At 43.8% G+C, this 18564-nt stretch overlaps 1 protein-coding gene across 2 annotated transcripts in view; it reads right to left on the bottom strand.

The window, feature by feature from the left end:
• The window catches only part of SHC4 (SHC adaptor protein 4), a 34389-nt gene that overhangs the window by 11710 nt on the left and 4115 nt on the right, over positions 1-18564 (bottom strand). For both annotated transcript variants that reach the window (XM_068143779.1, XM_068143778.1), the window contains exons 3-7: positions 14209-14279; positions 6248-6311; positions 5215-5334; positions 3532-3585; positions 1139-1190 (exon numbers count right to left, since the gene is read on the bottom strand). In XM_068143779.1, coding sequence (XP_067999880.1) covers positions 1139-1190; positions 3532-3585; positions 5215-5334; positions 6248-6311; positions 14209-14279 — 361 coding nt within the window. The remainder of the gene's footprint in view (positions 1-1138; positions 1191-3531; positions 3586-5214; positions 5335-6247; positions 6312-14208; positions 14280-18564) is intronic.

The following is an 18564-nucleotide window of genomic DNA, read 5'->3' as shown; positions in this document are numbered from 1 at the left end:
CACTGTTCATGTCACTGACAAAGATGTTGAACAAGACAGGTCCCAGGACTGATCCCTGAGGGACTCCGCTTGTCCCTGGCCTCCACTGGGACATGGAGCCATTGACAGCCACTCTTTGGGTGCGGCCATCAAGCCAGTTCCTTATCCATCTAGTGGTCCACCCATCAAACCCATGTGTCACCAGTTTGGAGACCAGGATGTGGTGCGGGACAGTGTCGAAGGCTTTGCTCAGGTCCAGGTAAATGACATCAGTTGCTCTCCCCTCATCTATTAATTTTGTCACCTGCTCATAGAAGGCCACCAGGTTGGTCAGGCAGGATTTGCCCTTGGCAAAGCCATGCTGACTGTTCCCAATCACCTCTTCACTATTCTTTTGAGCGAGTAGTGACTCCAGGAGGATCTGCTCCATGATCTTTCCAGGCACAGAGGTGAGACTAACTGGCCTGTAGTTCCCTGGTTCCTCCTTCTTACCCTTTTTGAAGATGGGGGCAATGTTTCCCCTTTTCCAGTCTGTGGGGACTTCACCAGATTGCCATGACTTTTGAAATATAATAGAGAGGGGTTTAGCAACCTCCTCTGCCAGTTCTCTCAGTACCCGTGTTGCTCTGATAACTGTCTGGCATGAAAGAAGCAGTAAAAGGCCAGTCTTTTCTTGTAGTGCAGGCAAATAATAAGTGATGAAAAGGGATTTTATCCCCTGGGTTAGCCTCCAGAGGGGAAAAGGTTGCATAAACCTGACTTCCAGAAACATGCACAAGAGTCTAGATTAGATGGGAGGCTTATTCACTAACCTTGCCTCATTTGTATGTTGTCCCAGAGCAAGGCAGCTGCTCACTTTGTGAGGCTCGGCCCTTCCTCCCCAGACAGAACCAGCTTGGGAATGTTCCTACCCCTGGATGGAGCCCACAGCTAGTACAGCTTTAGTCTGACCTGCAGAGTCTTGCTTTGCTGCACAAAGACTATGACATGCGAAGCCACAGCCTGCATATCATCATACATGTCCATACAGGGAAGTCAGAAACTGTAAAGAATATTAAGCTGTCCAGTAGCTTTCTTAATTGAAAACTTGAACAATCCCTTGGTACACAAGAAGCAAACATATAAAACATGCAGAGCAATCTGAAAATTGTTTCCATACCTCTCTGATTAACAGGATCTTTTGCTACATATGCAACATAGTCTGTAGTATCCTATAGGAAAGACAACAACAAATGTTTTTAAAATTATCATCATGAACAACCCTACCACCACAGCAAAGCAACTGAGTATAGAGATATACTCTTCTCTTTAAAAACTGTGATTCTTTCAGGGGAAAAAAAAAAACAGAGGTACAAGCAAATTGGGCTACAGGAAGGATCGGTGGCACACTGGTGGTTATCAATACACTTATTCTGGAATCTTTTCCTTATAATGAATGCACAAGAGCATTTGGCACTCTTTGGGTCTTCAATAAACTGTGTATTCAATTTCAAACTCTGCAACAGGAGCAGAAACACAACTGATGCCTCATCAGCAGGCAATGCTGCTCTCTGCTGTTGCTCCCATGGAGCTCAAAGCCTCTCCTGTGTAACACATCCGGGCTGTGTGATCCCCAGCCACAGCTTTTAGCTTTGACAGTCCTTATCAATATCAGTGGAAGACAAAATAGTGCAACTATCCTGCAAAGGACAAGTGAGACCATTCCAAATTGAGTTTTGAAAGCATCTTACAGAAAAGTTGGTCTTTAAAATACTGCAGAATAAAATGGGTATCTGATCTCCTTCCTGCTGCCTGATTTCAGTCTGGCTAAGATTAGGTTAAATTACCCTGGATCTCAAGGCTGCTGCTGAGATCAGACAGCCTCAGTATAATCAGTTGCCTGTTTCAGATTCTCTTTCCAGCCAGTGTTGAAATAATCCACACTTTTTCTAGTCAATCTAAAAAGGGAACTGGAATAGAAAAATTAATATTTCTAGTCATGCTGGCGAAAGCAAGGGCACTTGATAATTCAGTGCTGTAGTAAAAACGGTGAGGTAATGAATAACATTCTTTTAATTATTAAAGATGCATTTTGTTATTTTGGATCTTTAAGGTGGGATAGGGAAAATGCAATTCACAGCTTAAAGGCATGGCTCTCTTGAGGGAAGATGCAATCAGCTGGCAGGAAACAAGGCCTCCATTTGCAATACTCACAAGAACAGCCATTTAATAATTCACCATGAATGACAAGAGGCAGGTCTTAGGGCCAGCAGAACTTGTCCTAGATAGGGTTTTTTTTCCGAATCTCCAAAGTTAGCATCATTGAAACAAATAAAGCTAAATATTTCTTTTGCATTTAGTGAACTCAGTGTTTTCTTCCTTTTATTTTTTTTTTTAAAGCTTACAAATATTTTAGCATACATTTTTAAAATAAATTAGATCTAGGGAGCAACTAGAAACTAAAGTAACTGGAGCAGCACCTGCTATTTTTATATCTTTCTAATGTATATGTACATGCATGGATGACTTCGCTTTAAAATACAGCCAGAATAGGCTTTGTTCTTGGGCAGGATATTGCTGTTCCTTAACTATGCAGAGCAACACTGAACTGCACTTAAACCCTGAACATGGAGGCAGATGGAGAGATGTGTCCTGTGGAAGCTGCCTCCCATTTTAAATGTAAGGGGAATTCGGGAAAGATTACCTGAACAAGCAGCCTAAATTGTCGCTTATCACTACATTTATAGTTACCACTTCTGAGCAAGACCTCCATTTTATGTATCTTCCCAGCAAGAAAAGTGTCACCAGATGCACCACAAAGCCCATTTCCTGCTGCACATCTGTGCACAAGCATGTCATTTAGTGATCTTGCTATTAAGCACTGACTGAACCCAGCCCTGTAAATCCTCTGAGATCTGATGGGTTCTCTGTCCAGGACCATTGCAGGGTAGTAGCATTTAAGAAAAACCCCAACATTAAAAAGGTAATCAAGCTCTGAAGAATTATTCATCTAGTCCACTGAGCAGAGGTCTGAAAACACATCCTTGAATTTTCCAAGCTGTAAATGTTACACAAAGACAAACCTGACAACCTGCACCTAGGGCATGGTATATACTTCAAAACCAAGGCAGTTTAAGGACATATTCAAATTATTTAACTACCAAGAAAACTGGAGTTTGGAAGGGAAACACTACGATGCTCAGCACAACAGGGCACCAATGCTTGGAAGGAGCTGATTACAGGGACCACAGAACCAATGTGATTCCTATTTTCACGTGTTCTTATTTTTAGATCCTCAAGTCTGAGGGCTTTTGAATGAACTGAAGCTCATTGATGGGCAACAGGAAAGTTAACTATACACATCTATCAAAGATCCACTGAGTCTCTATTTTACATCTCCTTTGCAGTGTCAGTCCCTGAGTCTTCTTGTATTACCCTGAAGTGTGGTGTACTCTCTTAATGCTTGTGGATAGCGAGGGATGAAGCCAAGTATTTGCAGGTACTTGTATTGTTAAATTATTGTTAATAATTTCATTTTACCTGCAGAAGCACATCTTAGAAAGCAATACTTACTGGGTCACCTCCAGAAGCAAATGAGATGGACTGCATGTGATGGTTGGCAATAATCTGAAAAGCATGACAAACTAGTTAAACATGCTCCTGTGCCACATGTTCAGAAAACAGCAGAGTATATATATTCATACAGCAAGCAATTAAGTTCCTGACAGCCCCATCCATTAATACATGCACATATCATTTGTGAATGAAGGAGGTAAAAACAGGAGTATTTTTGAGACTACCCATTCATGTTTAGTAATGTCTAGATCCCCAAATAATCTCCCTTAAGGGGTTTTCAGAATGAGTTCAACTACCAACTTCCAACTTGGTCAATATGAAGCTAAATGAGAGTGTGAAATGGGAATAACTGGAGACCCTGGATATATTGCAGTCTTGAGTTATTAATTATTCTTAAAATTACCAACACATTTGTTTAAATTACTCATGTATAGAATGGTGGTGTTTTTACAAACAGGCTCCACTGATACTCTGATCATACTCTCTCACTGTTAGCACCAAACTGCTACCCGGTAGAAGCTACACTACCACATCAAGCATCAGTTTTTCTTGGTTTCAAAGACAGTCTCATCTCTGGAGTCAAACTGTTGTTTACTATAAAATCCAGGGCAACAGATCACGCAGGAATGAACACAGTGAAACATGGTGGTGGCGCAAGAATTGAATAAATAGGATTTTCCATTTGCAAAGGTCTAGTAACAAAAGACCAAGAAAAAAATTCAAGATAGTGCCCTGCACACCCATGTGTGCAGCAATTGGGCATTTGGAAGGATATCTGTCCAGCCAGCTTTTAGTCCTGTCATAAGAGACATCATCTTAAATGGGTCATACTTTAGCTGCCACCCCCCCAAGTTTCATCCGTTTTAGGGAAACCCTTTGCTGCTGTACCTGAAAGGAAGGTAAACCTGGTGCCATAAACCTTTCTTCTCCTAGAACAGAGGTCTAAGGAACAGAAGACCTCTGTGCTCCAGGCAAACCCCCAAGAGCTGCTGGATGTTCAGCATAGCACCAGCTCAGTGCAACAATTCCTCAGAGCCAGTGAGCCAAAACTACCTCCCCGATGTTCCCCTGCTCCATCTTGGAGTGAAGCCTGCTACTGGCCCCAGGCAAGATCTTTCTAGGAACTGAAGCCAAAGCTAACAGAGCAATTAAGTGGGTAGGATGAAGCTCCTCAACATATCTGCCAAGAAGGGAGCACACCCCAGTTCCAGTGCAGATCCAGGCCCTTGGGAACACATCTTAATGTAACCCAGAGACTTTGCATAGTGTAACTGATAATGCACATATATTACCCAGATGTAAAAGAGCTTTGAATGACACCAAAGCCAAGCTCTGACTCATCGTTTACATATGTTTTTTTCCCTTGTCAGAAACTCTGGTCAGAATTAGTGCCTTATTTTTCAGGCATTGTACAGTCAGAGAAACAGGTTGCCAAGTGCTTAAGGATGATGTCTCCTCACATTGAAGACCCCATCACAAACAGAAAGTGCATTTGCTGCATATCCAATCCCCCCCAAATGCTCTTCATTTTAAATTCAGAGGCATCATGTAATTTACTGGGCATGCAGAAGAATACTACAGGGTGCTGCTTTCCCTTTGAAGCATCCAGCCAGCTTCAGAAGCTATGAAAAGAGAATACAGTAGCATGGAGAAAACAACACTGATTTATATGTATCCTACCTGGTGCGTGTCCACATTAATCAAAGTAAGGCTGCTTGTAGAAATGGTCAGCTTTATATTCAGGCCAGAAAACTGAAGGTTACTTTTGCCAAGTACAGAAGACAGAAACTTCGCTGGAGGCTTTGAACAAAGAAATAAAGAGGCTGTCAGCTGAGTCTGTCAGAGGCAGAAACATATCAAAGTCAAGTAGATTTTATGATATCTTATTGAGCATTTCAGTGGAGCAAGGATAATGGCTTGATCAAACGCAAATAGTTCTTCTAACAAATACCAGCTAAGAATACAGTACTTGTAGACAAGGTTTTTATGTCAACATTGGGAAAAAATCTTTTAAAGCAAAATCCCAATGAGTTAAATATTACAGCTGTCTCAGTAATTCATGTATAATGTAGAACTTTCCTGCTGAACTCTGCTTTGTTTCCTGGGGATGAAGCATGTCTGAGTAAATAAAGAAATTCTCTCATGTTGTCATTTTTTCAGGAGTAAGTTCATTCCTCCCAAGACCCAAGTTGTGGAAAGGAATCAGTAAGTTTCACTGGACACATCCCAGCAGCAAGCACTGACAGTTGCACCCTTGTTGCACCCCAGTTATTCAATAAGTGATCAGCCCATTAGACTCTGCCCCTTCAGTTGTGTTTAATTCTTTTATATACGTAAATAAAGTCAGGTAATCCTCCAGTGAAGGACCATGGTTTTGCAATCCATAAAAACCAAGCAAGCAAACAACTCCACCCATCTCTGACATCTTACCAGCCAGAAACTAAAAGCTGTAAAGCACTGAGGACTGCAAAGGCTGGTGAGAGCAGGAACTCTGGACAAAACATTGATCCTGAAGAAAATAAGGTAGGGCATGGCCTAATCCCCAGATCAAGCAGGCTAAACAGCGTGTTACAAGCACTTTCATGTAAGACTGAATTCAGATGGATTAATGTGCACTAACTCCAGCACAGACTGAAGCCTGTTAGGGAATCATGTATCCAGCTTATCAAAATAAGATATAGAAAATTAATTGTTCAGCTAAGAGAGTATTTACCTTCCGCTTTTTTATAGCTCCATTTGTACCTGACACAGCTTCACACAGCCGGCTTATTGCTTCCCTGCAAGCAGAAAAATACAGCACAAAGTGTTGGATCATTCCACCTGCATCATCTGTAAGAGGGCCAGCAACTCCACAATTTATTGATATTGTCCCATTTATAAACACTTAAATATTCTGGAAGATCTTTCACAGTTATTTTTCTTTCTTCTTTCCTCCCACTGTTAAAACCCCACCTACTTCACAAGATACAGTTATTCAGTAGTCTGATCTGGGTTGATTTCTTTTTCTTCATAAAACACATCCCTTTCACCTAATGAAAATTTGTTATTAAAAAAACCCATCAAGTAACCACAGGAACTGCAAACAACCTAATACCTTCAAATCCTTTTTCTCAGTACAGTTGATCAGTCTCTTACCCAGCAGGAGGGGATCCTCCGTGCCTTAATCCTTCTTACTGAGAGCAGTTGAGACAGGCCAGCTGCCTGGCACCACTGCCTTTCTGGTGTTTGGAGCTTTTTTTTTTCCCCTTTCCTTTTATTTTTCCTCCTCCTTTTTTTTTTTTTTTTTCCCCCCAGGAGGTGTAATCAGCTTCTCAAATTCTTTTTGAAATTGGAGAGTTCTGTTTATATCTCTCCAACTCTGGCACGTATTCCCTAAACTAGATGTCCTTTCCAGCTACCCACTATTCTCTGCAGGCACCTCTCAGTTTAGGGAAGCAGAAGGGTAAGGTGTGAAGTACTTGGGTGTTTTGTGGTCTGTTTCAAAGACAGCTAAATTGCACACTTAAGAGAACACAGGCACACTTAAGATAACACAGTACTGCACTGCACTGCACCTATTTTCCACATTAGAACAAAGAAAATTCTGATCCGTGCTCCAGCAGGTTTGGACTTAACAGTGGAGCACGCAACTGCCCTGGTTGAGGTTAGCATGGCAGCAGAAAAGAAACCTTTTGCTGGCAAACACAGCTTTTCCCTGCCTGATACTGATTGTTCTGAAGTCAGTGGGAGACTTGCTGGGCTAGGTAATGCTTAGCAAATTTCCTTAACCTTGCCTGGATATACTGGTCCAAGCTGCAACTCCAACTTCTCCAGCTGCCCTGGTCCTCCATGTAGGGCTGCCAGCTGAGCTGAGCTGCCATCCCCAAACACCCACTCAAGTGTCCTGTCCCGTGGTAGAGAATTCCATTTTGAGGCTGTAGCCTTAGCCTTTCTCTCACAGCTGAATTTGGGCTTGGACTTTCAAGGGCTGGGATATTGTTTTGTTCTCAAGAGGAAGGGAATTAGTCTGTTTAGTTATTTGTTTATGTTATTGGATTATTATCCAAAGAGCTAATTAGAAAATGAGCCTTGTTAGGAAACTTTGTCTGTTTTCAAATCCCAGTGTGTGTGTGGGAGGAATATGCCACTGGGCTTCATTTCCTGAGAAAGCTTTAGTTCAGAAGGGCTAAAATATACCAGGAGGCCACACAATGGCAAGAAGCTCCAGCCATGCCCCACAAAGCAGAAGTTCCCCAGTGAGGAGTGTGGTCTCCTCAGGACCCTGTGTCACGCCCAGGGTACAGACTGGACCACAAGTAAAGCAAGCACAGCACCAATGAGCCACAGCATTGCTACTGTCTCCTGCTCAGTGCCCCATGGACAGTGCTATGCTGAAAGCACTGAAAATCAGAGATGCTATGTAGAAACTTCCTGTCAAGGAACATCCTGAGAAATTCAACCCGGAGACTGTTAAATGAATGAAGACCTCACTCACAGCAAAATAATAAAAGTACAATTAATATGTTCTGAGTGAAAAGAGCAGGGAAGAGGCAGAGCCTCATCATGGGCTACACAAGATTGGTCAGGAACAGAGCCTTTTAAACATTGCCTTTTTCTAGCCTTTTAAAGCAAAGCACTTCCCCCTACACAGCTGAAAATAAGTTTTTGAAGCAAATTTATCATATCCTTCTTGTTTAGCTCCTGTTTTAGTTAGCTGTTGCCAATAGAAAGGCTGAAACTGAAAAAAAAAAAAAGAAAAAAGAAATAAATGGGAAAGGCATCCTGCAGGATGATCTTGCAGATTCCAATAATCAGCTTGGAAAATGAGAGCTCATCTTCTCATTCAATATTAAAGGAAATTAAAATCAGAGCCAAAACATTAAAGGCAGCTTGGAGCCTTCAAGTCTAGCTCTACCTAGAAAGAAAACCAGATACAGAACAAATTGGAAAAATAGGGAAGTCATCTATTTTGGTGAGAAATGAGTTCTCATACACTTCAGGCAGCTCATATGGAATAAGGAGTTGTAGGCAAAGTTGCCAGCAACAGACCCTGTTCCTGTATAAGCCACTTCACCACTCTCTGGAGCACCCGTCCAGCAAACAGGAACCCATTCTACTTGACTTAATGCTATTACCTCTGTTTGGTAGGAGAAAACGTGTTCTCACAGACTTTTCTTGCTGATTATCTCTGGGTGGTTTTCCAGGTGATCTAACAAACTTCCTCAAATGTTACTTAAAAGGTATGAGAAGCAGCAGTTTCATAACAGCTCGCTACTACAACTAAACCCTTCTGTCATTTTTTTCCACAGGACAGGTGGACCTGAACTAGAAACTGCACTGTACATTAGGAAGTAAAGAAGCTCTGGATATGTCCACAATAAACTGAAGCAGGATTTACTGATCTGTGCCTTCATCCTGGAAGTCTGCTATTAATTCATGCTTAAAGCTGTTCCATTTTTAGTTGCTTGGGCAGTCTCTTCTTTTAGACCTTCTAGATGGCATATACCTGTGCAATTAATCACTTTGCTCCTGGGTAAATGTGCAACCTTTATGGGTTCAGGCATTTGCTTGTCTTGTTTGATATCTTCCAAATGTGAGGCAGTAACAGAAAACGTGGCCTTGTTATTCCGGTCATGATGATGCTTTTTGTTTCTTTCCTCCCTACCATTCACCCCAAAGCAAAACACTTTGGAGTTACCTTTTTGTTTTTTAAAAAAATAAATAAAAAAATCTCCTTTTAAAACAGCCTCAGTGAGGTAACTCCACTTGCATACTCTGCAGTAGCTCATCTCAACTCTGGGAGCCACAGAGAGAAATCAAGAGAGCTGTGAGGAATTTAAATTGTTCTTTTGTTTAAGGCAGAGAAAATCTTGATCCTTCAATCCTCAGGCATCTCCTGCCATTTGAAGTGGAGTGACTGTGTCAGTGCCCACACCGTTACATAAACTGATCATTGTTGCATTGACACGGTTTTCACTTTCTGCAGTGAATGGAAGAGATTTGGGTCAGCTCTTTTCACCATCCTGAAAAATATGACTCTGAAGCACTTTGGTCCCCTGGGCTGTCAGCAGCAGCAGGCCTACCACAGAAGCAGAGGTCCTGTTCAGAGCCCCAGCAGATCCATTACAGACAGAATTTCCCAGGTGTTATTCTATTGGGCAGTTGTAGGAAAGCAGAAAGTATCTATGGAAGGTTTCAGGAGAAGAAAGAACAACAGGCCACTGATACTGGAAGGACAGCTTGATGATAAAGAAGAGCTGACCTGGTAAACAACCTGAAGTGCCAGACAGAAGGACACTTGCCTCCATGCTGGAGAAGATCAACCTGATATGGGATGAAGATAACAATGGACAGCTGCATATCAAAGAAGAAAGCTCAATTAGCAGCAGTAGTGCAAGAATGTCAGGGAATTGCTTACCCTGCTCGATTTTTCCTGTATAAGCTGCTTGTTCTGTACCAATAAAGGATTCCTGCTTCACCAACAAGGGAGTCCGTGCATGCTTTCCGAAAGGCAGTAGTTCAGTGAGGATCAAGGCTGACACAGATCCCTACAGGGACCTCTGCAGAATCCAGGAGTTGGGATGGGGAAGCTTCTTTCTTTGCCTGGGACAACGAGCCTCCTGAGCACATAGCTGTAGGCAGCTCCCCACCTCCTGGATTGACATACACTTAACCAGGACAGTGCCACATCCCCAACACAGCTCAATTCTGTAGAAACTGGTGGCACAGGGAATTTCTGCTTCCTCACAAAAAATCTGGTGCAGCCCCCACCCCCCTGCTCCCTCTGACTGCTGGGTTAGCAGCCAGACACCTGACCAAGCTGCAGCCACTTGGTAAGGGCTCAGCAAGCACTGGAGCAGGAAGGAGTGAGAAAGACATCCCCATTTTAGGCTTCCATTAGCCTTTAGATCAACTCACCTGTACAGGTTTTCTCTGTGTCTGCCCATTTGGAGCAGAATCCACAGCAGACACTGAGGAGAGCACCGTGCTGGCAGTAACAGTGAGCCCCTTTGTTTATTGTTCCCCCAAATGAGAGTAAAAGACGAGAGAAGGGCTGATGTAAGCCTACAAGCATGCTGTTGAAGATTTGCTTTTAAGCATCTAGAGTTCTGCCTACACCATCTAACAGAAAGGGATTGTGTGGCTCAACAAAGTTGAAATTAATCTTCCAAACAAAGTCAGCTTTCTTCCACCAGCCCTCCCCAGCAGCACGACTCAGATGCCCTTTACTGCCTGACCATTTGAGAGTTTGCAAGTTAATGCCCCAATCTGAAATACTGAATTCTTTTTCCCATAAATGCCCAAATACAATGACTAATAACAAGCCTGATTTAAGAGACTTGTAAGAGAAAAAAAGGAAAGACAAGACCTGCCACAGCACAAGGGCAACAGCCTGAACACATCTTGTATTGCATGTTTATGGGTTCATGCAAAGCCTCTCAAGCAAAGAGTTTATTTCTTGGCATTACTCTTGTCATCTACATGGACTCTGGGATCACAAATTTCTGCAGAATGGCAGGGATAACCTAAGAGTGTGTGAACTGGGTCACAGGCAAGCAATGGCAGAAAGCTGGAAAAGAAACATGCTGTGACAAAGTCCCCTCTGCCTACATCCCCAAGCCGAGTCGTCAAGGGTAAAGAGCACTTCAGTGCCTGGCCCTTCCCTTGCTATGCTTGCGGTCATTCAACCTGATGGCCATACAACATCGCTGCACCCCATGGTCATTCCTAGCACTGGAGAGGCCACTTTCCGCCTTCCCCAACATTGCAGCTGGTAAACAACTGAAAATCTAAGTCCAGAAAGAAACTAGATAAAAATCATCCACAATCATCAGCTTTGACTCCTCACAGCACTTTTCCATATACAAGTTTGTTGATCTTTCTAACACTCATGTGAGATAGGTACAGAATATGTTTAATTTTAGAGACCAAGACACTGAGAATGCAAATATGCATAAAGCAGGGCAGGGAGCAGACATCATTAGGGACCTTCTCCACATCACTTTCAAACAGAAAATGCCTCTTTGTTAGTGAAATGTCACCGGAGTAATAAAAATATTTTTTCCCCCCAGTGCAAATGACAGAGATGATTAAAATGGGATCATTTCCAATAACTCCTTGGTTGGTGCACTGTATATGCCATCCATAAACTTACTCCCCCAGGAGAACAACAGGGGAATAATCAATGTTATCTCCGCTCCAGTCAGCATGTCATCGATCGAACTTTAACGTTTGTAGGCATGAGCTCAGCATTTCGGCACTGGGTTTGCAAACAGTTGAAGGTTTGAATTTCTCATGCACAAAAGAGCTCGTTCAGGTCAGCAGTGGCTTTTTTATTGTTTTGGGTTGGGTTTTTTAGGTGATGGAAACATCATGTAGTTCTGGTTACCAAAACCTTACTATTTAGGCCAAATTTAAGTTGGCAAGCTCTTGTCACAGTAATTCATCTTCATTGTTTTCCAGACAAACCATCCCAAGCTCCATGTTGTACATGCAGCACCATACATACTGCCTGTCTTGCAAACGGGGGATAACCTTGCTCCTTGGCAGAGGCTGCTGAACATAGCAGGTTGGTCTGAATGCCCCAGGCTGATTGCTTTGGGCTACGTGTCCTACATGGCTCTTTTTGATCAGTAAACCACTAGGCTGAGGGAAGAACTAGGGGCCCCCCTCCAAGCGCAAACTTGCATCTCCACATTATCACCCAGAACCAGATACACCCAACCTCCCACAAGGTGCCGTATCTCAGGCACTTCTTCAGGCAGACATGCAGGAACAGGGTAAGCATGCAGCTATGTTGATTGTAATGTGGCTGATTTTGAATATACAAAAAGGTAGCTTTTGAGTGTGGTATATAGGCATTTAAGGACTCAAGTTTTTCAGTTTCATGCTTTTAGCTAAGTGTAGAGCTAATAGATAGAAATGCAACACTTGTCTCCTCATGTGCCTTCCCTTTCTCTGGGATTTCTTTGACACAAACATCTGAGGAAGCAAAAGAGCATCTATAAATCACAGGAAGCTTTAACTGCACTCCTGGCATCCTCGGCATGAACCCATGACTGAAAAACAGTTGAGCAAAGGAGGGAACATGTCTTAAGGCCAGGCCAAAATACTCTGCACCCACCCATCCCTCCAAAAAGCCTTTGGAGGTGCTGGGATACTGGGTGGCTAAGGGGGCTGCCCAGCAGAGCACCGCCTCTGGCAGCTGGAACATAAGGAGCACTCAGCACTCTGAGCTGGGAAGAAGGTGCTTGTTTTCAAAACTCGAACATGCCTGCACCAACAGACTTGCAGAAGTAAATGTAAAAATAACACTGGGCTTTTCTAAACGTTCCTGACAGGACATTTCAGCAGCCCCACAGGTACATGTCTATCACTTTATCTACACCCTGCAACTGGCACTGATCTGCAACAGAAATTGCAAACGTCTCAAAAGACCACAAAATATTTCATGTTTAAACCACATTCAGTTGTATCTGAGAGCAAAATATTCCTCTTTTTTCTGATCTCCAGCCTAGAAACTTTGGCCTGCAGTACAGCTGGAAATAGCTGTATTTCAGTGTTTTCCTTCCACTTCCAGCTGAGCCTGTCCTCAATGCAGATGCTGATGGGGTCATACAATGTCATACCTTACAGAATCAGAGACTCACAGAATAACAGGAGTAGGAAGGGACCTCTGGAGATCATCTAGTTCAAATGCAGTGCCAGAGCAGGTTCATGTAGAGCAGGTTGCACAGGAATGTGTCCAGGTGGGTTTTGAATCTCTCTAGAGAAGGAGACTCCACAATCTCTCTGGGTGGCCTGTTCCAGTGCTCTACAACCCTCTATATAAAGAATTTCCTCCTCATGTTTACATGGAACTTCCTATGTTCCAGTTTGTGGCCATTAATGGGAAGGTCGTGAGTTCAAGCCTGCAGTGGGCAGTAGTGTCCTCCCTACTGTAGTCATGAGGTCTGTGGTGACAGGTTGGACTCAATGATCTTTGAGGTCTCTTCCAACCTTAGTGATACTGAAACCTTGGAACATACTGAAACCTTCCTGTCACTGGAGACCACTGAAACAAGATTGGCCCTATCCTCCTGACATTCACCCTTTAAGTATTTACAAGCAGTGCTAAGATCCTCCCTTGGTCTTCGCTTCTCTAAGCTAAAAAACCCCAAGAAAGTCTCTCAGCCTTTCCTCATAAGATGAAGTGATGATCAAAAACCATTAGATGACCTCACTCAGCTAAGGGACTGATGGCACTTTATGTGTCAGGTGTGAAGGAGGATTGCAGGGATCCCTGCAAGCACTCCTTGGCCATTCACCATTGTGGCAGCACTCAAGTGTCCACCCTGTGTCCTGGGAAAGCTGTGTGGGCAGCACTGAACCACCTGCATGGCCTGGCTGCTGCTGACACTCAGCTCACTGGGCATGTCCACATTGTGCCACCACTGCAGGGAGTAGGGGTCTCTGCATCCAGAACAGGAACTGGGAGAGATATTAGGTCTGTGGCTGAAACAATTCATTTCCCAACGCAAATAGCCTATTGTAATGATCAAATAACTTAAATCATCACTTGGGGAAAAACAAACCAGACCATACAAACTCCTATTCAAAATTGTGTCACAGCTTGGCATGCACCCTTGGCTTTATACAGAAATTAGCACTTGGGCTTTTCATTCTTGGGCTGAATTTCATTTGGATACCACCTACCTGGTGACTTGTGTTCGTGTGCCAAAGTCCAGGGACCTCATTGACTGCAGCACTTCAATACAGCCCATGTACTAGAGAAAAGAGAGACAGAGGGAAAGAAGGACTATGTTAATACTGACACACAGGTAAGAGGAGGATCATAAAAGGAAGCAAATATGATTTCAGTCCACTAAGTATATGCAGAACCATAGACTAAATGGAAAATCAAATCAGCCATTCTAAAGCTGCTTCCTAAATAGATCTTGTTTTACTGGAAAGTGAAGAGAAAAGCAATAAAGATACCAGTGGCTTCCACAACATGGAACACACAAAAACCAAAGCACTCTGGGGACACAAAATCCAATCATTCCTTTTTTCCAATTCACTTATTCCCACTGATTAGCCTGTGGCACTGAGCTGGGAGGAATACATGAACACTGCAGGGAGCAGAGGGTCTCTCAAAGCCCCACAGGACCAATGCACTCAGATCCCCTGTGCAGAAGAGCTGAATGTCCCCTCAGAGCAGTGGGAGGCATTACTAGGCATGAGCAAAACCACTGGCTCCATGCTGCTGCATGCCTGATGACAAATAACCTCTGCAGAAGATGAAGGAGATAGAGCAATTCCAGCTCATAGCAGCAGCTCTTTAAGAGCTGACCTGGTTTAAATTAGAGGCTGACTCCCACACTTCTGTTGCATGGGGCAGACACGGGGGCTTTGTCTATACTAGTTTAAGATTTGCATAGGTGTGATTTGAGGAACCATCAGGAGTGTGATGGCATTGTCAGCACATGGACTCCTCTGATGTTACACACAAACCTACAGAACATTTTAATCTCAATGAATTGTGCTATGCTAAGTCTATCCACTGAGTCTACCTCTCCCAAAGCATATCTTACTAATTCCTTCAGCATTTCTGTTGATATCCTGCTGTTGAAGCACTTTGATGTCTCCATTTCACAAGGCTGGCATAGATTCAGGTCTCTCAGTTTGATCCCCTCTTCTACAATGAATTCTCCAAGAGGGAAAACGCTTTCAGGAGCATCCTGCAGTGCTCACACAGTGCCTGTGGGTTGCAGTGACATCCTGCCTGCCTGCGCATAAAGTCAAAGCCTCTGGGATATAGCAGACAACCTGGAAATCCCAAGCAGGGACATGCATGCTCTGTCCTCTTCTGAATAAACAGAAGCAGCACTGTCTGTCCAGAGACAGGTATTGTACTTGCTTCCTGTTGACCACCTTGCCTGTGAATCAATTTTTCTGCTGGGCCATTCAGAGGGGGTCGGATTTAGGTATCTGTTTCAGCTTTGGAGACATTCAGAAGTGAACGTCTATTAAAAAGAGAACATTATGTGTGCAGTCCAGCAGGGATTCCACAACAATTGTATTATCTCTGTTTTGGTTTCTTTCCAGATAGCAATATAACCCTCTGGAGAGCTCCAGAATTAGGTCAGAGACCTGGAAGGACATCAATAAGAATATGAATGGTTAGCAGAACTGCTTCCCTAATGAACATTTAATGATTTTGTAAAAGAGCTATCTTACTTGGTAAAGATATCCCTGCTTAACAGGAACAAAGCAAACGTGGGAACTCTGTCTAGAGCCTCAGTTTGTAGCACAATGGCAACCTCTGATCCTATGGTATAAGGTCAGGCATTCTGTTAGTTGGTTGGCTGCTCCTCCATCCTTGAAAAAAAAGAAAGATTTAGAGGAGCAGGTGAGTCATCTGCTGATAAGTGAGTCCCCGCTGCATCCTGAACAGATGCGTGGGAGGCTACTCTAAGCAAAGATGAAAAATCAATATTAGGTTTTTGCATAAGTGACCCTGAGTGAAGCTGAACTTATCAATGATTTACAAAAGACCTGTTTTTTTTCTCCTTTAAAAGCCTGATCAGGGAAGTGCATTAACATGGCACCTCATTGCATCGCTCATTTCTATTAGCTGCCATTCGTTATCTAAACTAGCACAGTTAGTAATGCCTGAACCTTCGCATCTCAGTGGGAGAGTACAGAGATCTAGCAGAGCCCTGGGAAGGGTTATGCCTCAGGACAGGGGCAGAGGAAGTTGGGGTCATAGAGCTGGGAAAAAGCCCCTGGAGCACATAAAAGGACAATGGGATACCAGAAGCCTATTCAAGAAAACAAAAGACACACTCTGGGGAAGAAAGAGTAATTAACAAATAAACAAGGAAAAGATTAACTCCTTCATAGTTGAGTCCAAGCAAGCATGAGCAGAGTGCAAAAATAAGGTTTATCTCAGAGACTTCTCATGCATCCTAGATCCTAGTTCAGGTGGTGTCCCTCCTTCCCATCCTGTGTATCCCAAACGGCAGCTCCAACAAAAAGCTAGTGGACTTGTCCAGGAAAACAGGGTCAAGGCCAAATCCTGCTTTCCTGCTGCAAGGAAGGTTAAGCTAAAGCAGGGCAGCATCACCCCAGGAAAGGAACCTTGCCCCAGCCCAAGCAGTCTGACAGGTGATAGCAACACCGAGGTTTCAGAGATGGTGTCCAAGAAGGTGGTTCAGCTTCCAAAGCTCCACAAAGAGAAGCATGGTTCAGCTTCACTGAGCTGCTAAAGGAAGCTGGAGACAGGCACAAGGGTGCTGTAACCATTTACAGATAACAAGCACAGATATAACTGCAGGATTCAGCTACCTGTGTAAAAATAGAATGCCAACACTGAAACAATCTGAGTGTCAGCAGCAGGATGGAGAGCTCTTGCCAGCATGAGCAACAGCTCTCGGGAGCTCTCCCCTGCTGGAAAGGGAACGGCTGCTCTAACGGCAAGATGCACAAAGCTGTCCCCTGTGTCCCTGTGAAGAGCTGGAGAGAGCGTCAGCACCAGGGGACGCTTCATCTCTTGGTGTTTGAATCCAGAGGGTGGTGTGGACCTGGCTGCTGTTTCCCCACGCCAGTGGAATGGCAGAAGGTGGCAGGAAGAGACAGCAGTTGCTGAAGACGCACACATCTTTTCACATCTATTTACAAGAGATGATGGAGAGTGACTGCAAACAGGATGAGAGACTGTGTGGGAGGAGATGTGAAGGCACTAGGCAGAGCTCATGTGAATAAGCTTTTCAGGCACTCTCTAATCCAGACCCACGTCTTGATTCATTCCCTGCCATAACGCAGTTCGTGGCTGCAGCTCCAGCCTGAATGACAGCCAGTGATTCACCCGCAGAAATGATACCAGGAGCGGCACACCGAGCTCCTCATTCAACAATGCAGCTGCAGCCTTGCAATTTTACCTATTAATTAACTGGCAATCATTCATGTGTGATGCCAAGAGCAGCTCCCACAGACCCCATGGCCCACAAACAAAAAATCCAAGTGACAGCACTTGCTCACAGAGACAGCCAGGTAACATGCTGCCACTGAACGGTCTCTATCCAAACAGGTATGGGACCAGGTTCAAATTCCCTAAGAGTATAACCCTGCTGCCTGGGCAGAAACTGGCCCCAGGCAACAGTGCTCTATGTGCCCTGAACCACACACACACAGCGGAAGGAGCAGCTGCTCCAGGCTGACCTGTCACAACCTCCATGGACAACAGCAGGGGACAGGTGTCCACATATGCACATTCAGGGCACACTTCACATCAGGCTTCTTTCACTCTATAGACATGCAACTGATCTTATACATATATACACACACGTGATAGCATACATGCCATCAGTGCTAGCAGAGGATCAGCCTGTATATTGGTATCATTTCTCTATGATAAAGAATGCCACAAACAACCTCCACCATATTTCATTGTAATACCTTTGTACTTCAAAATACCTGGCAACAGCATTTCCTTTCCACGTTAGTTAACTAGAACAGCTTTAAGCCAAGCTGAACATCACCTCTCAAGGACTCATGCATTATTAATTTAAGTTCAGGCACAGAGCCTTACTCCACATTAGGTCCAGAAACACCATCTTGCTGATTCTCAAGGGTGTCAGAGGGGCCACTGGTGCAGGATAGTGCTGAAAGCCAGGTCATATCCTCCTGGTGTCCCTGGTATTCTCCAGTGAGCAAAAGCAAGGATGGCAATTGCCTCTTGGAATATTCCTGAGGCTCGTTACAGCCATAATGAATGCCAGCTGAAGACATGAGTGCTCTGGCCACTATGGGCACCATTTAGAGACAACCTTGGCTCCAGATGGGCAGCACTGTGGGAAGGCAAGTAGCAGGTAGAATGTGAACAAGGACAAGGTAAATACTCATCTTGTAAATCCTGCAGCAAACCACACAAAGCATGTTTGGAAAGATAACACTGTGAGAATCATAGCTCCCTGGGCTCCTATTAAAATATTCTTATCTGGGCTCTTTCTTATTCACACAAGCATTTTGGTAGAAGATCTCAGCTTCCTTACTGGAGCCAGGTGACAC

This window comes from Melanerpes formicivorus, unplaced genomic scaffold, assembly GCF_026170545.1.
Source record: "Melanerpes formicivorus ecotype bairdi unplaced genomic scaffold, bMelFor1.0.p_v2 SCAF_10, whole genome shotgun sequence".
NCBI lineage: Eukaryota > Metazoa > Chordata > Aves > Piciformes > Picidae > Melanerpes > Melanerpes formicivorus.
Note: the sequence above shows the minus strand (reverse complement) of the source record. Positions and strands in the feature narration are given on the sequence as shown.